Source organism: Megascapheus bottae, chromosome 18 (genome assembly GCF_031878675.1).
Source record: "Megascapheus bottae isolate mThoBot1 chromosome 18, mThoBot2.hap1, whole genome shotgun sequence".
Taxonomy (NCBI): Eukaryota; Metazoa; Chordata; class Mammalia; order Rodentia; family Geomyidae; genus Megascapheus; species Megascapheus bottae.
The window spans coordinates 17,533,466-17,555,437 of NC_143526.1; the positions used below are offsets into that span (position 1 = coordinate 17,533,466).

A 21,972-nucleotide genomic window follows, 5' to 3' on the forward strand; every position below is an offset into this window, starting at 1 on the left:
AAGAACTCAGCTATAATCTATGCCTTTATTGAATTAACATATAAAACAATGAAGACAGAATCAAGCTCTTCTGCTAAGTAGATGTGATCTTTAAATCTTCATTTTGTTTATCAATGCTAAAGTATTTCTATGTGTATGTGCTTCTTTATTACGTGTTTAATATTCATATTAATATTTAATATATTTACATAATTATGTATCCTTACAAAGTTATATACTATTTAAAAATCTGGAATATCCTTTAGCAACAGAAAATTGCCAAAACTGAATAGTTTTTACCTAAAACTGGAAAGTTGTAATCATTCTCATCAACTGAATACTTGGGTGTATTGAAAAATAAGGATATTTCTTTTTTTTTTTTTTTGCCAGTCCTGGGCTTGAGCTCAGGGCCTGAGCACTGTCCTCGGACTTTCTCAAGGCTAGAGCTCTACCACTTGAGCCTCAGCACCACTTCCGGCTTTTTTCTATGTATATGGTACCGAGGAATCGAACCCGGGTCTTCATGCATGCTAGGCAAGCACTTTAACCACTAGGCCAAACTCCCGGCCCCTAAAATAAGGATATTTCTGTCCCATAACCATGATACAACTCTCAAGATTTAAGAGATGAACATGGATGACATTCCTACTACCGAAGCCCTAAATCCTTTACATACTCCTAGGAGCACAAACTGTATTGCTATCAGTTTTATTGTTTGATTTTCTTCCATCTGAAATGACTTGCCTTCTGACTTGGGCTCAAGGTTGGTACTGGATGGTTGGTTCATCTTTCTTCTCTATGAGCAACTACTATCATCACCCTTGCTTAAAGGTGGAAGGAGGAAGGAAGGAGAGAAGGAAGAAAGGAAGGGAAGAAGGGAAGAGAAACACTGGAAAGAAGGAGGAATCTTTGTTTTGTTCTGAAAGTGTCAGCAGCTGATTGATGTATTCTAATAGATTGCACTTAGCAACGTCTCTGAGAGTTATGTTAATATTGCCTCATTATTTTCATGAAAAGCCCACATGTCATTCAGTGCAAATTTAAAGAAAAAATGTGTCACACATAAACAGTTAACACATAAATGATAGCTGCTTCGGACTAAGACTACTTCAAGCCAGATACTTTCATACTCATACTAGCACATGTTATCAAGAACCTTTTAAGTGTTTGATATGAGGTACTCATTAAGTATTTGTGATGTAATGAAATATGCTCTTGACTTACCTTGGACATCTGGCTAGTTTATGAATTTAAAGAAAAAGTGTATCTAGTAAAGATGATCTTGTATGTCCTTCAAGATGTACAATATAATGTCTATAAATCTCATAGAAAAGAATTTTTAAGTGAGATGGTCCACATCCAAGAGCCTACATCTTCTATGCAATGTACCTGATGCTATTTTGTCCCCTTACTACAGCAATAGGCAAAAAGAAGGACGCCTTTCTGTAGGTCAGTGGCTGTTTTTTTTTTTGTATTTTAAAATTAAACTTGTTAAAATACAGTTTTTCAGAGCAGTGACTTAGAGTCTTCTGTAGAAATGGTGGAGCATCCAAGGTATGGAACCAACCCAGATGCCCCTCAGTAGATGAATGGATCCAGAAGATGTGGTACTTAAACACAATAGAATTCTATGCTGCCATCAGAAAGAATGACATCACCCCATTTGTAAGGAAATGGAAAGACTTGGAAGAAAATCATACTAAGTGAAATATGCCAGACCCAAAGGAACATAGGCTCCACGATTTCTCTCATTTGTAATCATTAGTATACACCTAGGATTCTTCTCGCAGAGAATCACAGTAGTTCAAAAGCTATGTACATATGGTCATATAAGATGAGGCTAAACAAAATGAACTCCAGCATATGGAAACAAGAGGTTTATCTTTGTGATTGTCATTCTTAACCTACTGGGTGAAGTTATTTCCTTTCTCTTTTTTCTCCTTATGATTTATCTCATGTTACTATATCTGACTTTGGTACCTGGTATATTGTATATATGTTTATTTGTTTATTTGAAATAGGGAAGGGAAAAACAAGATGATTGGGAGGGGGTGGGGAAGGAAAGTGGAAGAAAAACATAGAAAGGGGTATCAATGTTCAAGAAGAAATGTATCCATTACCTGATGAATGTAACTATTACGCCTCTATACATCACCCAAACAATTTTTTTTTAAAAAGCCAAAAGAGTAAGTGGTTAAAACCTTGTTGTCAGAAATATGCAGGAATGTGTCAGAGCACAGTGTTACAAGAGCAGAGCTAGTAGGTCACAGAAGGTATAATGTAGGCCAGAGCATTTAGAACTTTTCAACTATCATAAGGATATAGATTTTTAATCTGATCAATACAGGAAGTTATAGAAGATTTTTCAGGAGAGGACTGGCATAATCTCACTTTGTCTATAAAAAATAAATAAGAAAGTAAACTTTGACTTAAAAATAAAGGAAAAAGGGGCTGGGAGTTTGGCCTAGTGGTAGAGTGCTTGCCTAGCATGCACGAAGACCCGGGTTCGATTCCTCGGTACCACATACATAGCAAAAAGCCAGAAGTGGTGCTGTGGCTCAAGTGGTAGAGTGCTAGTCTTGAGAAAGTCCAAGGACAGTGCTCAGGCCCTGAGCTCAAGCCCAGGACTGGCAAAAAAAAATAAATAAAGGAAAAAGAAATAGTAGAGCATCCTTAACAGTTTTGAGAGATTGAAACCAGTATTAATAATAGTCCTTGACAGAGCAAATGCAAGACTATGGTTTGGTCTTCATTATAGAACACAGGAGACAATTACCTCAGCAGTCCTTGCAGGATTAGCATGTCTCACACAGCCCAGCTATTCGTGAGGAAGGCAGGAAAAATAGTGAAACCTGTTATTTTTAAAGCATATGGGTCTGTCATGAGAAATCCAAGTGTGACATGTGTTTGAGGATAGGAAGCTCATGTCACTAGCATGCAGCTGTAATGATAAACATAGTGCCAAGTACTCACTAAGGAGCTCATCAAATATCTGTGGAAAGGCTGAAGTTTGTGGCATTTGAACATTGAAGTTTCGACCCTGACATACCTTTGTGATACAAACTGTATAAAAATAGGACACGCTAATGCACTGGATACCTATTTTCAAGATCACACTTATTCCCTTAATAGATAACATATGGTTTAACATATGCTGTGTTAATACAAATAGTTTTACTCTGATACAGTTAGTTTCAATCCAAGGATTTCCAAGTACTTTGCAAACAATATTCTTTAGCACAGGCTTCCCTGGGGAAGTTGCAACCCCTTGTAAGATACAAAGCATGCTGCACACCAACCAATAACTATTAAGGAATGACAATGATATGAAACATATTAATAAGGCATATTAAAAGGGAAAGCAGAAAAGAAAGGGAATGAAACAAAATATTCAAAGTCTTCAAATTCCTTCATGGTGTAACTTGATTTTAGAAGTTAAATTGTGCTGATGCATATAGTTAATTCTTCTGGTTGACCTATGTGAGTGAATTGACCAGAGATTATAGCCATTCATGGTATGCACACAACCTAGTTTCAACCGTATAGCTGGGAAAATTATGACCAAAGCTAGGTTAGCATAATACCATTACAATGGAATTTCCTTAGTCCTCCCAAAGAACAATAGCTTTTTCCATTAACTTTGAGCCCTAAGGTTAAATTTCCTGCTAGAAACTATAATTCTCTATAGTGTCACTAATTTTCCTAAATCAAGATAACCAGCGTGCCTACACATTTGTTTAAAACAGGCACGCATTGTGCTCTGCTGCAGATGTTAAATACAGAGCTGGCTAGAGAAAACAGTTTCTTGCTTTTATTTTTTCTTTTGCTGAAGAATGGCAAGTATATAAAGATGTTCTTTAAATAGAAGACTGATCCCATGAATAAATTTAAAAGCTATTAGATTTATTTGTTATCAAGTAATGTCTGTTGTGTACCTACGAAGTTTAAGATGAAGGAGAAGAGATAAATTTAGTTCTTTGGAAGACAGAGCCTTTTCTTTTGGGGAGTTTACAGAAGATAGGAAATGGTTTTATGAGAAGTATCTGCCAGCATAACCCAGATGAAATTAAAGCTGGAGGTAATTTTTTTCAGAAAATTTATGAAGTTTATCTCATATACAAAAATATGAATAAATGTGAGATTCTGAGCAGAAAGAAACATGCAATGTCTGCATAAGTGCTCTATAACTCTCCTCTTGTCGTTGTCCACAAGGGTCTTTGGGAAGATGTACAAGGCAAGCATCCACCTGTGGTGACTCTCAAAGAAAGTTATTTTCATTCTGTACCACTTAATTTGTTTCCTCTCTGAGGATCAATTTAATATATATACATCTATGAAATTATACATATGCTAAACATATATATACACACAGTGGGTACAATTTAGTGTATATATATAGTGGAAACAATTTAGTATATATACTAAATTACATATAGTGAACAACCTCACATTATCCTGGGAAGAAAGACATCCTTCATTTTTAGGGTTTTATTAGTTTCTTTTTTAAAAAAAGATATTTGCCCCTTCTGGGTTAAGACTTGCTAATTTAGACACTGAACATTAAAACATTAATAATTTGGAATTTGAAGTTTAGGCTGAAAACAATTGGAGTGTGCTTTTGTGATTCAAAATAATTTTTTTTTTGTGGGTCATAGGGCTTGAATATGGCCTGGGCACTTTCCCTGACTTCTTCAGCTCAAGGTTAGCAACCTACCCTGAGGCAAGCCCCATTTCTTGTTTTCTAGAGGTTAATTGGAGATAAGAGTCTCTGGTCCTTTTGTGCCCAGGCTGGCTTTGAACCTTGATCCTCAGATCTTAGCCTTCTGAGTAGCGAGGATTAGAGACATGTGCCACCATGCCTGGCCCAAAATAATTTTTTTTTATGACAATGCAAACTTCTATCACCATCTTGTCATCTCAATATCCACTCCAAGTTGAGAAATGTAAAAAAAAAAGTAGTGTTCTCCGAATAGATTTACCACTATATATACATTTCAGAATTATAATAATGGCCTTAACAATTTGTAAAAAATTGAATGTCTATTTGGCATTGTAAGAAAATCAATTTCAAGGTATTATTCCCTCTACATAAGAATACAATACTTACATGACATCCAAATGGAATTAATTCTGAGACCTCTCCCCAAGACTTTTGATACTCAAATTCATGAATGCTCAATTTCTGTATGTAAATGGCACAGTATTTATGAAAGTCTATACACATCCTCCTGTATACTTTCACACCTATCTGGATTAGTTACTTATAATACCTACTACAATATAAATATTATATAAATAGTTGTTATATGTTCTGTTTAGGGAATAATGATAAGGGAAAAAACTTGTAGGTGTTCAGTACAATTTTTTTTCCCTGAATACCCTTGGTTGATTGAATCTGCTGATAAAACAAAACAAAACAAAAAAACAGGATATGGAAGGTCCCAGTGATTTATAAGTAGAAACATTTACACACCTTTAGAGAGAACAAATGCTTAGTGTGTATATATGTAATTTTAGGCATAGGAAGATACCCCATCTACAGTCTCATGCTTCTCTTTTATAGGAATCCCTCAGATGTTACTGTGTTTAGAGTAGCGGCTCTCAAATGTCACAGTGGGTCAGAAGCCCTGGGCAGGCTTGTTATGTACAGATTGCCGAGTTCTGGGTTAGCAGAGATGGGTAAGGCCCAAGTCTTCTGAATTTCTAATAAATTCCCAGGTGGTGTTTCTGCTGTGGCTGCAGGTCTCTGTACTGCATTTTGAAAACTACTAGATAAGATCTAGAGTATTAACTGTTAATAACAGAAACTATACTATCATTTATTTTCATTCCTTAAACATGGCTTTGAATGGCCCACTGATGTTCATTATTATATTCATTACTATATTGTTTTCCTGCCAACTTCTAATTTTTGTGTGTGTCCATATGAGGAGCAATCCTTTGTGACCACAATAGTATTTGGTAGGAAGTAGAAGCTAAGAGTTTTCATAAAAATCAATGTATAACATGTACCTTTTGGAAAAAAAAAAGAAGTCACTGAAGATCCTAACAATATTACCTTGGGAATGTGATGAATATCTTTGAGGAAAACTTTGCAGAGGCTTCCTGTATCCTAGGCTTGGCATTGTGTGCAGTAAACACTGGATGAGAAACTATCTTGTCCAGAGCCAGCTGAATGGGAGACAGCTCAGTAGACAGCCAGTTCCAGTGGGGGCACTGTAGGGACTCAGTACCGAATTCCAGGGCTCAAGTAAAACTTGACTAGAAGAAGGACTGTTTCAGCTGATACTTGTTCTGGAGCAAACCTTACTGAGCATCCAGTCTATACATGACTCTGGCCTTTCAAACTGTGCTTGCCACCCATGGCAACTGGGCATCCCAAAATGGGGCCAGTCTCAAGGGAGAGGTGCTGTAAGTGTAATATACATACCAAAGATTTAAGAAAAATAAAAATGCAAGATATCCCAACACTTCTTATACTTGGCTCTCTGTTGAAATGATATTTTGGATCTATGTTATAAAGAAAACTGAATTAAAATCATTGTTATTTATTTATTTATTGTGTAGACAGGGTTTTACTCTCTAGTCCAGACTGGCCTTGAACTTCTGATCCTTCTGCCTCTACTTCCCAAGCACTAGGATTACAGGTTATATACCATCTTTTGCTTTTCAAAAATTTATAAGTTTTGTATGCATCTATGACTACATTGTATTTCTACTAGACAGAGCTATTCTAGAGACAGAAAGGGAAGGAATTATGGTGCAGATAGTCCAGCGGGACTAATGAATGAATTCCTTGGCAACAACTTCCATTTTGGGAGTCAGTGACTTCTGCTGGGTGACCAGTCTGCCTGAGGCCTTTTTCTCATCTCTGCAGCATGCTTATTCTGCTAGCGCTGAAATGTGAAGGAGTAAATACCCAGAAGCAACCCTCAGTCAGTGATGAAGTAATAGATTAAGAGCCTTTCCCCTCATAGCATTTATGCCTCTTCAGCCTGACAACTCTAATGCAGGTCTATTCTTTCTCCACCTGAAGAGCAAAGTCCCAACTGTGTATAGGACAATCTCCCTCAATGACCTGCTCTTGTTTCCTTCATTTTCCTGTCTCATTCACTGCACCCCTCCTGGTATCTCCAGAGGCCACTTTCCAAATCAACTGCTTCCCCTTGATTCCTTATCTGAGGGGGTGCTTTAGAAGGAACCTAATCTAAGAAAATTTAAACTAAAAAAGAAACGACACAAACATATTATCCCCAATCATGCCAAATGCTAATGAAGGGAAATGCAGGTTTGCTGATTTGACTCCTAACAAGATCATCAGAGAGGACTTCCCTATGGAAGCGGCATTTAAGCTGACACATCACTTAGGAAGTGAAATTAATCAGTGGAAATTCATGAGGTTAAAAGGGACAAGCAGATGAGTGTTCCAGGTGGAGCCCTTAAGTAGCAAAGTCCTCTGCATCATCGGAAGACTTGGGAGAGGCTAGTGCAGCAAGAATGCAGACGTGAGTGGCACAGGAGGGGCCTAAGAGGGTGATATTCAGAGAAATGAAGAAGGATGAGTTGAGGGGGGAGGAAGCAAGGCCCAGTAATGACTGGAAAATGAACAAGTAGTCGTGTTACTTTAGTGGCTAGAGCACTGAATTCAGAAGAAGTGAAGACAGGGGTGGAACAGGAAAACAAAAACAAGTGGCTATATTACAAAGGGGTTCATGCTCTTTTCTAGAAGGGTAGTAGAAAGTCACCAAAGAGTTCTCTTACGTGGTTGCTTAGTAAGTAGGCCCTCAACAATTGGGACAGGAAGGGCTTGTTTAAGAAAGCCACTTGTGATTTATTCAAATATTTCAGATGAGGGTTGACAGGAGTGTGAGTTTTAAAGGTAAAAGTGGAGGTGAGAGTACAGGAAGTGTTTAATCAAATAACTGACTTTGGTGAATAGTTGGATGAAGGGTGAAGGATAAGAGCTGTTGTCAACTTCTAATGAATTTCCCCCAACTAACATCTATAGTGGTCTCAAAAGTATAATGATAGAATAATATTAATCTAAGTAAAACAAATAATCTTATTCTAAGTAGTAGTTTTATCGGCACAGATACCATTCTAGTTTCAATCACTCTCCCAGCTTTCCATAGCTAGCAGGGAGTGAAAACAGCGAGTTGAGATTGGCGATTTGCCTGTCACATACAAGCTGTTCATCAGCAGGCTAGAATGCTACCCAGAATTCCATTCCAGCACGATGGCTTGGGAAAATTGGAGGTTCGGAAGCCCAGAAAGAAAGGGTGATTTGTGAGTTTAAAAGGATCGTGAGGAATGCAACAGAGATGTTTTAACAGAGAGGAAGTAAACCAAAATAGGTGGAGGGAAAAATAGCTCAGTAAAAATGCCTCTAAAATGGTATCTCAAAATGATATAAAATGTTTTAAAAATAAAGTGCATGTGATAGTCACTTCTGTATGGATATGCTACTATAGATAGTTCTCATTGGATTTTTTTTTTCCTTTTGTGATTTTTGTCTGAATTGCACATTTTGACTGATAACCTGAGACAGTTACTTCTGATGTCTGATCTCTTTCTGTCACAAACAGGAATATATTCAATTGTAAACCCTCAGGGCCAGCCTTAACAAAAGGACAACTGCATACATGTGATATCCAAACTTGCAGAGAATCCTCCTCCTCCAACATGTCTCCAATGTCTTCAAGATTTCTTTACTACCAGGCCATGCTTTGAGAAGCAGCTAACATTTTCAACTTAGTTGTCTTTAGCAGTACACCTGCCACCTCTCCCAAGACTACTGATAATACTAATTATCTCCTGCCCATGACAATAATTCTATAATTACTATAGTGAGTAGGGAAGGCTAAATTTACTTTGGCCTTAAATTTACCTAAAATGTTCCAATAAAAACATTCCAGTTTGTCATAATTAGTATTAACCTTGGACTCTCCTAGCAGAGGTTTGCAATAGGGCAAAACTTAGATACATAAGGCCATATAGGATGAGGCTAAATGAAAGGACCTCCAGGATATAGAAACAAGAGCCATATAATATGTGATTGTTGTTCTTAATGTACTATGTTATTTCTCATCTCTTTTGTTGTCCCTTGGTTATTTCATACATATTGTTACAATATCATACCTTGTTATCTGATATATTGTATATATGTTTATTTGTTTATTTGAAATAGGATAGTGAAGGGGGAAACAAAATGAGGAAAGAGGGTGGGGGAGGAAAATGGGGACAAAAACATGAGATAGGGTAGCAATGTTTGTGAAATAATGTACCTTCTATCTGGTGAATACAACGCAACCCTTCTATTAATCACAATAAAAAATATTCTAATAGGTGTCTTATTGAGCTATTATTTATTCAGTTTGGGCAAATGAAATTCTCAATATTTATTCTGTATCCTTTTTCTCTGTGGAAGGAATATATCTGCTGGAATCTTGAGAGGAGATCACATATTTTTGTTGTTGATGGTGGTCATGGGATTTGAACTTAGGGACTTGAACTGTGTGCTGCCCCTGTGATTTTTCCTCCAGGCTAGCATTCTAACACAGTTCCCCATATGGTTTGGGGGTAGTTATTTGGAGATAAGAATCTCAAGAAATTTCTTGCCTGGATGGGTTTTGAACCATGATCCTCAGCTCTCAGCCTCCTGAGTAGCTATGATTTGAGGCATGAGCCACTGGTGCCAGGCACTTTATTTTATATCCAGAGATACAACTGAACTCAGGGTCTGTGCATGCTACACAAATATTCTACTTATTATAGAGCTATACTCCCAACCACACTATGCACAGCAATTAGTCAGAAGAGTAGAGAAGTAGGAAACAGATTCAAGGCAAAACAAAAGTGTTGAGAGTAACTGGTGGTGCTATTTTAGACAGACCATTGTAAATATGAGAAGCCACATCAAAAGACAAATAGCAACATCCGTTTCTTTTTCCTGATAGCAGAGCAGCCTCCTGGCAATTGTGCATTGCCAGTGTAGATAATGCTATACATATGAAACAAGGGATGAATGCCCAGCTAAAGAGTATCCTGGCATGTTCTTTGTTCTCTCTGCCAAATCAGTCAGAAGGGCAGAAGTCTGCCCTTATCTAATGCAATTTTTTTAGGGGAGGGGAGGAGATAATTGTAAAGGAATCGCAGCTGGCTCCTCTCTACAGAAATTTGTTTGGTGAAAAATATGTCAGACTGGCTTGTAGTCAATACAAAAAATGGAAATCTCTGCAAACAGTGGTATTTACTCAAAAATGCAATCATTCTGCTTCCTCTCTCATGGATCCTTGGACCTGTCCCTTAATATGCAGAATTCCTTCCTACCTAAAGAGATGGAAGCCTTTTAGGAGGCAATGGATGCTGCAGGGAACTACAGCCATAAATGGTTTGATGGTAGATCCATGATAGAGCACTACCAATAAAGATAGACCACAGGAGAACAATTCTACAACCACATTTTGAGAAAGGTTTTTTTGTTTTTTTTTTTTTAAGACTTTCTATCTTCTTGGCAGTTTGTTTAGGAAAGTAAATTACTCTATCTCTCTCAGTTCCCATTACTAATGTCAGACGATCTTGGACTTGGTAGAACCAATTTCTCTGTTTTATGGACTTGTCTAGAAGATCTCTTGCTTCTAGCATTGTCAAATAGTCTTAGTCTCTAACAAGTAAGATTTCCTGATGAAGACCTCCAAATAACAATATCATAATGAGTGCTGTTTTGTGAGTGGAAATGTTCATGAAAAGCGAGAGAAGGAAGAGCAAAAGTTTTCACATCACATGACTACTATTAAAATCCATGCATCTATTTTTAAATTATTCAAATGAATGGCAAGTAGATAATTTTTCTTAGTAAGTATCTAATAAATTTATGATCAGAATCATTTACAAGAACGAATGATTTCAGGAGAAAACACTATGTCTTAAAAATGAAAGATGGCCTTTCCATGTCTGTCCAATTAAAAATAACCAAATTGTAATTTTGGTAGGTTTAAATTATAGCTTGTAATGTGTTCTATATGGCAAACTTAAGAGGGTAAATGAAAGACAGTTATTATGATCAGGAAGCACAGATGTATACGTGGGTCACTGGCCCTTTAATTTATTCACAGTCAGAACTTCCTGCTGTTGCAATAGAATGCCAGTTTTCTCTGCATAGTTTTCATGTGGCACCTCAAGTGAGCAATTTTGGAGTGCTATAGGTCTAAATATGGATAAAATAAGAATACAATACTCCTTAAAAGGAGCTATGAAATGTTAAATATGGTGTGCTGCTTTTGCTGTCTTCTTTTATCTTCTTTATTTTTGCCTTTCTATTTATTGATTCATTAATCAAACATATATATTAGCACATTTGTTGTTACCTAAAGTCGGTAACACTTTTTGTAATGCCTTTATAAAATTAAAATGTAGATATTTTTGTTTGTTAGAATTCTTATGGCTAAGCATTGGTGGCTCATCCCTGCCATCTAACTACTTAGAAGACTGAGACCTGGAGAATCAAGATTTGCAACCAGTCTAGGCAGAGTAGTTTGTGAAACTCTGTCTCTTATTGACCAGTAAAAACCCAAGCTGGCAGCATTGCCAGCCAGTAGCACACAGCCAAGTGATTACACATAGCCCAGAATTCAAGCCATAAAAATAGTATGAAAGAAACAACAAGAATTTTGCGTAAGATTTAGATTCCTGGTGGTTTGTGTGTGCATTTGTGCAAATTTGGTGTCATTGGCAAAATGTGCTAATGTTAAAGGGAAACAGTGCAGATTTAAAAGCCAAATTTCAAGAGTATGCTATCTCTCCATTAAAGGCTAAATCTGATGCAAATTCCCATTCTTAAAGCTTTTTTGGCGCCAACATTAATCAGGCAGAAAAGCTCACTTACTGGCTGTCCACCTACTCTTCACTCTGTGTTGGAGAAGGTTATTGTTATTCTCTTGATAGATAGACACGCAAAATGAGTTCTCCAAGAGACCATCACCCTGCAGGTCCATAACTCTTCTCTGACAGGACCACATTAGTCATTTCAGTGACTTAATTTTTTGAACCTGTTTCTGTCTCCTGGAAGGCATGAGAGAAATCCCATGCAAAATGTACCCATCCTGAAAAGATGACTCCCAGCTCTTTACCTAGAGTAAGATAAATTAGATCTTTAGATCTAATTTAGAAAATATGAGAGATGTGGAAAGGAGATTCTTTCATTGTGGCATTTTGATATGGAGAAGTGGATCTAAGATATTTCAAAGGACATATGAGCCATTTCTCTGATTATTTTGGAGCAGTGGCCAGAAAACCACAGCCTAAAGGCTTGTCTTTGTGCAAAGAGCCTGTACAATTGCAATAAAATTAAAAAATATGCAATATGCAATATAGTACACGGGGCCTATGCAGGCAGTTTCTCCTCTTAGTTTGTCTGCAGAAATATGCTGTCTCCTGTTTCAGAGAAAGCTGCTCAAATGAAAAGAGATGATGTCGTCTAGGAAACTGTACATTTGAACTCCTCGTCCAGGTAAGACTGCCTGTCTAGGTGATTCAGGACCTCAATCCTCTATTAAGATAATCTTCAGTTATCTATTGTCCACTAGTGATAACACTTTCTGAAAAACATACACAATCCATGTTTCCACCGATTCCAAGACTTCAGATGGTATTGGAAAGGCCTTTTGAGCTGAAGTAAATAAGAGGATTTTACATTGATGAGGTCTCAAGGAATCTAAGGGCAGAAACACAGCCAGGATGTAGGAAGTCTTGGAACAGAAAAACTCAAAAGTTGTTGGGGATTATGGTGGCTTTAAAAATATTCTATAAATGCTTAGATACTTATCCTCTTCAGGAGATGTAGTGCTCCAATTCCCTTCCCTTCAAGTGTGATGTGTGCTACATCTAAGCACTTGGTTCTAATAAACAGAATACAGCTGGAAAGATGGCATGTCACTCTTACTGTGAGATCACACAGAGACTGCCACTTTCTTCTGAAGTGTACTCTCATTCTCATGGGTTTCTGGCTGTGAGGGAAGTCAGCTGCTATGTCATGAGGGCACAGTCAACCTATGGAAACATGACTGAGGTTCCTGAAAGAACACACAGGCAGGAAGTGTCCAGAGCCAGCCTCCCTTGAGAGAGACATTGTCTGGGGAGAGTGGGGATGAATCTGTGGGGATGCTTGGCAGAGTAGGTTCTAGGGGTTTATGTTATACCTTCTAATAAGTCATGAATCTGAAAAATGCAAGAGGGATGAGGTCCATTTTAATGCATTTCTCATGCATCGCCTGTTGTTTTCACAGATTGGATCTCTTCACGTTCAGTTTAAACCCATGGGAATCTTCCATTTTTTCTGACATCCTATTTTTTTTACATCCTAAACCCACAGAATATGTTTCCTTCAAGGAACTCCAATCTTGTCTACAGAGAAAGAGCTTCTGGCAAGTCAGGCAATTCACTCATGGCATTTCACTTTCTCCTATCCTTCCCTTCACACTTACCTTCCCTTTTTTTTTACTACATCGCCCTCTTCTTCCTTTTGCCTGTTTTCCTGGTTCTGTGCTCTTTGGGACATCCTTGCCACAGAAATGACCTCTCCCCTTTCCCTACAAACCATTCCCCCTATTGCTTTATTTCAAAGAGCCAATGATCTAAAATATAACTTTTGATATGGTGAGACCTGGGTAAGAAGGATTTCAGGTATGAACCTTTTAGACACTTAGCATTCAATGGCATGATGGTTGGTCTGGCCTCTGCTAGTTCCAAGATGGGGGCTGGTCATCCAGAAACCATGTAATGAAAGAGTTGAAACTTTCAGCCCTACCCTCTGATTTCAGGTTAGGTAACAGAGACTAAGAAACTGAGTTTATCAATAATGATAATCAATAATTAATCTGTCATACCTACTGAAAGGGAACTGCCATAAAAATCTTAAACAAGATGATTCAGAGAGCTTCCAGAGGGCATGTGGTGAGTTCATGCACATGCCAGAAGGTTGCATCTTTCAACTCTACAGAGACAGAAGCGCCAGTGTTCTACAGGACGAAGGCTTATGGCTGCAGGACCTGTCCCATAATTGTTTCATCTAGCCATTCATGTGTATCCTTTCTAATGCACAGGTAATACTGAGTACAATGTTCTCCCATAGCAGATGGTTAAAGGGAACACTGTGGAATCATTCCTTTGATTGTCAGAGGTACAGGTGGGCCCAGTCTTATAATTGTATATGAAGTGGGGATTCTCTTGAGGGGCAGAGCCCCGAATCTGTGGGCTCTGATGCTAATTCTGGGTGCTTACTGTAAGATCTGAATTGAATTGTAGAATACCCAGCTGGTATCCAGGGAGTTAAGAATTGTTTGTTGTGTCAAAAAACTATTCACATTTAATGTCGGAAGTAGCAATATTACTTAGGCCCTTGGTTAAATGCTTTACATATATTATACTATTTTATCCTCATCCAAAATTCCGAGAGATAGATACTGTCCTTGATTCAACTACTTTTAAAGATCAAGCAGGTGAGGCTGTCAAGAAGTATCCTCAGGGGCCTGGAGTGTGGCCTAGAGGTAGAGTACCTGACTAGCATTCAGGAATCCCTGGATTCAATTCCTTGGTACCACATACACAGAAAAAGGCTCAAGTGGTAGAGTGCTGGCCTTCAGAAAGGCCAAGGCCAGTGCCCAGATCTAAATTATGAGCACACATGAAAACATATCCAGTTCATATGCATACATATTGATTGAGGTATGGTATATTCAGGAGAGGAACTTTAAGTTTAATAAAAATGAATGCCAGGAAGCTGAAATGTGTTGTTGAAACAAGGTAGATGAAGGGGAGGAAGGTTAAATAAGTGAAAAAGGGAAGTATGGACAAATACAGTCATAATATTCAATGTACATAGATGAAAATAAAACCAGGTATCTTGGGGGGATGAAGGGAGTTGAAGGAGACAGAGGAGAACAATTGAAGGGGTGAGATTAATCAAGATACATGGCACCCATAAGTGTAGACAGGTGGAAGTCAAATTCCTTTGTAAAACAACTTAAAGACAAATTAATAAAATGGATCTTCCCGGTCTTACCCTAAGATAATGTTCATACTTATATATCACACCTCTTTTTTTTTTATCATTCAGAACATTCCCTGACAAATTCATTTTTAGTTTGTACTGGCTTGCTAAATCTTTGCCTCCTGAAGATCTTTGCTAATGGAAAGACATTGCTGTGAGCAAGATTGAGCTATTGTCAAATAACCACAGATCTGATATTCTGGGTGGATATTCCCCGCTTCAGGAGAGGAAGATTTCAAATCCTAGGTTACACATAGGATCTCCAAACCTGGAAAAGAAAGGGACTTGACAGGATTCTGGTAACTGCAGCTGTCAGTCTCTGCATTAGGGTGCTGGCTTTTCTTAACATAACCACTATTATTTTAGTCCCCAGAAGAATTCTTTCAGCAATAATTTAGCTTACCCCTCCTCAAGGAGGAAAAATCATTTAAGACAAATGATTTTGCAGTCATGTTAAAGTTCTTTTACCTACTTCCTTATTCATTTATTCATTCATTTTGCTACCAACAAATATTTGCTGAGTGCCTAGTGTTTTAAAAATGTCATTTCTCTAAAAATACTGTAAGCCCTTTCACTTCCACAGGTAAATATATATGAGATTTTATAGCTGTATTTGTGCTTGGCACATAACCCAGTGTCTGATTTGACCATGATAGAAATTTTATAGTGGAAATCCATTACTCAAGAGATAAAAAAGTGGCCAACAGCCAGTCATAATTGACAGTTTTTCAACAGAAAGAGCAAAGAGTGGTCTATAAACAAAAGAAGAAAGACACAAACAAACAAGTACATTCCAAACTCATATATGTTATAATTTTCAGGAAACTGGCTTTTTATTTCTTTCCTTAGCTGAAACTTCACTGTTAGCTCATAAGGGCTTATGAGTCTTTTGGCGGGAACCTGTTGGAAAAACAATGGCAGATTTATTGAAGGGAAAGTAACAGTTAGATGGCCAGGAATGTCTACACAGAAGAAAATAAATATTGTAGGAAAGAAACACACTTAACAGGGAAATAATAAATTGACCATATTTGTGGGTTCCCCCCTTTTGGAAACTTAGCAAGACTTCCTGCCACAGATAAGTTGGCTGAGTTGAGTCAGTTTTAAATTCTAAAACTAGTTTTCTTTTGAAGCATTTATTTTCTTGAATCTTTCCTGTGGCTGCAAAATGGAAACATGGATTTTTTTTATCTATAAAGAAGTCATGGTGATAATAATAGCAATGATAAGATACCATATTTTAGTTTCCTAGTATGCATTGATATATCAGATCATATTAGTCTCTCTATATTATAACGAATCCTGGAGGGTATGGGTTCCTATTCCAGGTTTACAGGTGAGAAAATTAAGGCCTAGAGGAACTTAGTAAAGTGTTTAAGTCAGTAATGGTGGAGCTGGGATTCAAATCCACATGTGGAGGCCATTGTCGCTTGTGCCTTTGTATCATGACACATGAGACAGTGCCCCTCTGATTCATTTGGGATGAGGAAACTTTTTGAACTAATTGGCCATTGTCATATAATTAAATTTTATGTAGGATTGTATTTTAATTAGAATTTAATTCAATTTCTTGGTATAGCATTCTATATGAAATTTTTTATTTTAGAGAATTATTTGCTTTACATTCTCTGTCCCCTAAATTTGCCACTTCCATTACAATTGCCCACTGAAGGCATCTTTGGGTAGTGGAAAGATGCGATGTGTTAAGTCACATTTCACCGATTCCTAAATTTGTGGTCAAAGAAACCAGACTGTTTCAAAACTGTCTGTCCGAAAGTTATTATCTGGAAGTCTAACACGCTGAAGTATCCGTGAGTAAGTAGAGAAGAGACACCTTAAGTTTAGTGTCTGAGTTTCGAAAATCAGAGCTGAAACCCAGAAACGGACTCTTCACATGATTGCTAAGATTTTTTTTTTCCCTAACACTCACCCAGAGAACACTGATCCACCAACAGTCCTTGAGGGCAATAGCTATGGGAACGTGCTGTGGTAATGATCAAGATACACAGGCAAGGAGGTCCTGTAATCTCTAATTTAATGAGCAGCTGAGGAGGAAGTCCTGTAGCAAATACAACACAGAGAAGGAAACAATTCTGTGTGGCTGCCAATTTATAAACACCAGCCCCCATTTTTTTTTCTGAGTAAACAGATGCTCAAATTTCACCTTTGCCTTGGGGCAGCCGTGGAAAAATGAACTCACGAAAAGTACTTTTGGCATTCCTCTGACCTACTGTCAAACAGTTTGGAAATACAACATGACATTTGGAAAAGTGAACAATCAAATTGTAAAAGCCCGTAATTTCGCATTGCCTTCCAATACTCTCTTTCAGGTCAACAGTACTGTTTGGTCCTGTAAGCTCTGTTTTTAATCATTGGATCTTTTTCCTCCAGTCATTTCTTAGGGATTTACCCCAGCTAACCCAGGCTGGTAATGTGCTTCTCCTTTGTTTTGTCTCATTTCTCCCTCAGGTGTTTTCGCACATCTCCAAACACACTGACTTTCATTTTATACATGCTTGCTCCATTTGCTTTTACTTGCCAGAGCTCCTTTGCAACTCTTGTAGCATTTATCTCTGGCTAAGTGTGTCTTGCCTGTCTTTTTTTTCTTCATACTTCCAATCTTCAAGTGAGGATTTTTAAGTACTGCCAATGTTTCTTTGAGACTTTCCTTTGTTCTGTCATAGCAATGAAGCCAGAGTGAAATGTGAGGGGTGCCAATCACACAAGTATTACCTCATATTACATGATAAGCCACGATATTCCATCCTGTCAACTCTTATCTGTTGTGTAAAAGTATTTATAAGATACATTGATTCAATCATCAGCTAATATTTCCTGACAATGGATGCAAAACATTCATCCCTGCCCTCATAATAGTTCCTGTGTTTTTGTCTGGTCAGGCACACAGCTGACACAGTCCTCTGTCTCAGGTACAGCTGTGTCTTTCCCCCTTTGCCTTGCTTTTCCAATCTCACAATTGCCATGTGAACCAGGCCTAAGCAGAGCATTGCACGACCCGCCTGGCCACAGTGACTGGCACAGTAATAGGTAGTTGATCAAGACAGGCCAACCAGAAACAGCATAACAAAAGTTCAGTCATTCACCAGAGTTTTTGAGGTAATGTAATGATATAGTGTTTGAAGGCACTTTTGCCCTAGAGAGGGAGAATCCAAAATAGAGCAAACACAGAGGGAGAGAGAATACAAAGATAGGGAGAGAAACTCAGTTCTGATGTAATTGTTTAATTCTCTGATCCAACATCACCTGGATTTCCCAGATACAGGATTAAAACAAACAAGCAAACAGCAACAACAACCAAAAACAGTTTGAAATGCTTTTTTTTTTTTTTTTGCCAGTCCTGGGCTTAAGCTCAGGGCCTGAGCACTGTTCTTGGATTTTTCTCAAGGCTACAACTCTACCACTTGAGCTTCAGCACCACTTCTGGCTTTTTCTAAGGAAGCAAACCCAGGTCTTTGTGCATGCTAGGCAAGCCCTCTACCCCTAGGCCAAACTCCCAGCTCCTTGAAATGCTTTTTTTAAACCTACAAATGAGAAAGCTTTGGTCTACACAAGTCACATGGTAGATTGCATATGCTTCTCACACTTGTTTGCACATCAATTACACCCATGGCCTTTAGAAATTACTAATTTAACAACTTGTAGAACTCCAGGTGCCAGTGGCTCATGCCTGTAATTCTAGCCACTCAGGATGTTGAGATCTGAGGATCTTGGTTCAAAGTCAGCCCAGGCACAAAAGTCCATGAGACTCTTATCTCCAGTTAATCACCACAAGACTGGAAGTCGTGCTTAGGCTCAACATGGTAGAGCACTAGCCTTGAGCTGAAGAGTTCAGAGACAATGCCCAAGCCCAGAGTTCAAGTCTCACAACCAACTAGAAAATAAAAAAAAAAAGAAAAACGAAACTTGCAGAGCTTGAGTGTACCATTTCATATACTCACCAGTTCAGGGCTTTAGTCAGACTGAGTTCTGTTGTGACTACCATTAGAAAACACCTTCTGAGTGCATCATTACATAGGAAGATACTTTCTAAAGACAGCTTCTGAGACAATTCTGAGATTGACTTTTACTTGATCTCTCATGTTTTTTATATTCCTCCGTCCTTTGGATTTAGTGTTTTTATGCCTTCTTCTACCATCAAAGCTGTCTCTTAGAGGAAAAGAACAGAAGCAGTTGTGTGTGGATGTGTGTGTGTGTGTGTGTGTATTCTTCTGATTTGGCTGCTGTCCTACCTCTTATTTCCTATTACTGCTCAATGGCATACATCCAAAATGCAATGTTTTTCCATGCACAAAGGAAGAATCGCTCTTGAAGTAATGCTTGGTGCCATGAGGAGCTGCAGCTCACATTTGATTTAGTAGAGCTGCACAGACAGCAGCATGTGACTGTCTCTCAGCAAAAGCAATGGGATTTAGAGTCAGCAGATTTTGTGGGAGAATGCCTTTAAGCAGGAAACCCAGTTTGGTGAATCTATGATGGGATAACTGAACTCCAACCTTCCATAAAACAGGGGGAATTGACCATCCTACAGTTGACAGAGATCAGAGATTCAGTAAGATCAGTTAGCATAGGCAGGCATGCAGAAGTGTAATATCCTTGACTCTACATAATCTTACAGCTCCTTACTTCTAAACTTACAGAATGATGTTTATCTCTGTTTATCATAGTCTCCAGTATTTGTTTTCCAGAATCTTATTCCACAGTATTTTTTTTTGTGCCAGTACTGGCTTGAACCCAGGGCCTGAACACTGTCCTTGGACTTTTCTCAAGGCTAGAGCTCTACCACTTGAGCCACAGAATCACTTCTGGCTCTTTTCTTCACATGTGGTACCAAGGAATCAAACCCGGCTCTTTGTGCATTCTAGGCAAGCACTTTACCACTAGGCCAAACTCCTGGCCCCTCTACAGTATTTTAAAAGCTAAGTTGAACAAGATGAGGGGAAGGGATGAGGAAGAGCAATAGGGACAAAAACATAGAAAGGTATCAATGATTGTTAAGAAATGTACCTTGTATAGGGGGAATATAATGTAACCATTCTATTAATTACAATAATTTTTTTTAAAGCTAAGTTGTATGTCTCCCTATGGATGAGTGGCAGATACCAGAGCATATTATACTTTCCCCAAATAGGTGTACCAGTGTATATCTTGTGCCACAAGTCTTCCTGTTTTGTTGTACATGCAATTTTCTACCCTCATCATTGCTCAGGCTTTTAGCTAAGTTGAAAAGGTATGGTCTACTTTCTCTTCCCAAGAACCTGGAGGGTTGAATTAACTACAACCAATAGAATATAGTCAAAATCATAGTGAATAGCTTTTGAAGGAAAGTCACAAAAAGTGATAAGGATGTCTACCACCTTTTCCTCTTGAAAGGAGCACCAGAGTAACTCTGAGTCCAGGGTAATAAGTCAGACAGTACTGAGATCCCCAATACTGACACATCACCTGGAAAGGTTGTATCAAGCTCAAGAGATGCTCAAGAATCTCCAGTGCCCAATCTTTTCAGCTCAGGGCCCAGGAAATAAGTGAAGGAAAGAATTTACCCTGTTCTATAAATTCAGAGCCACACAAACTGATTCTGATTTATCAGAAACAAGCTAATAAACAAACCTGCTGGGCTCTTACCATCTTGTAGGTATATGAGCAAAATAAATGTCAATATTTTAGGCAAACAAGTCTTTGGGTGATTGGTGAAGTATCTATTGAGCTAAACCTGTAACAGTGGATGTCTGCTTTTGCTAACTTATATGAAAGAAAAGGTATGTAAAAGCTTTCCTGTTATGGAGATTTGGGTGTTTTTCTAGTTGAGAGAGAAATTTCACAAGTAAGTGAAGGATTAAAATGCTGTGGCTTCCATATGAGTGATTGTTGTCCTTAATGTACTATGTTATCTCTCATCTCTTTTGCTGCCCCTTGGTTATTTCATATTGTTAAAGTATTTCACCTTGTTATCCAATATATTGGATATATGCATATTTGGTTATTTGAAATCAGATAAGGAAGGGGGGAAAACAAGATGAGGGGCGGGGGTGTGGGGGGAAATGGGGACCAAGACATGAGAAAGGGTATCAATGTTTGTGAAGTAATGTACCTTCTATCTGTGAATATAATGTAATCCTTCTATTAATTCTAATAAAAATATATGGAAAAAAATGCTGTGGCTTCATGTCCAAACAATTCCCTGTGATCACAATGAAAAGGCAACAGAGAAGGGGAAAAAAGAGAGACAAAAAGAACAAAGGCACCAATGCAAGGTGCATTTTTGAAGCAGAATGTTTCTGCTGAATACAAGAAATAAAAGGAGTAAGACTTCAGAAAGGGGAACAGAAGGAATAAAGACAGAATGAGTTTGAACTAAGACTGGGAGACTACATTAAAAGCTACATTAAAAGGGGGTATGGGAGAATTTAATGAAGAGAAGTTCAAAATGATGTGAGCAAAACTAGTTAAGCACAATAAAGATTACCAGGGCTAGCAATGGGTTGGGGGGGGGAGATATTATAACCCTCAGTCCTGAAAACTTATTAGATCAAACCAAGCAATAGCTGGATATGGTGAGGGCCACATGCAAGTCCTAGAAACTGAGAAGACAGCTATTGCTGTTTGGTTCCAAAGTTGAAGAGAATAAATTCTGTTCTTAGTGCTTCCTCACCCGCCAGTGGTCTAGCCTATGACTACTTAATAAAAGACCAATTTAATGAATCAGTTTATAAGTACAATATATCTTGGACTAAGCCTTTTGGAAACCCTAAACCCCAGAGAGGTTTTGCTATACTCTTAACTTTTACTTGGCACCAGTCTGGGCTATACTCTGGACAGTTTAGCCAGACTTGAGCAAATTGCTCTCTTGGTCTTACTGTAATGCTAGTTCTAGAGGAAGAAGATTCTGATAGAGAAAGTCATGGAGAAGGGTTGATATTTGTGAGTTG

The 21,972-nt window shown here is 38.1% G+C and overlaps 1 protein-coding gene across 1 annotated transcript in view; it reads right to left on the bottom strand.

Annotated features, from left to right (window-relative positions):
* Window positions 1–21,972, bottom strand: part of Macrod2 (mono-ADP ribosylhydrolase 2) — a 1,707,616-nt gene that overhangs the window by 109,617 nt on the left and 1,576,027 nt on the right. The window contains exon 12 of the mRNA XM_090352924.1: window positions 16,956–17,084. Within this exon, the coding sequence (XP_090209050.1) occupies window positions 16,956–17,084 (129 nt within the window). The remainder of the gene's footprint in view (window positions 1–16,955; window positions 17,085–21,972) is intronic.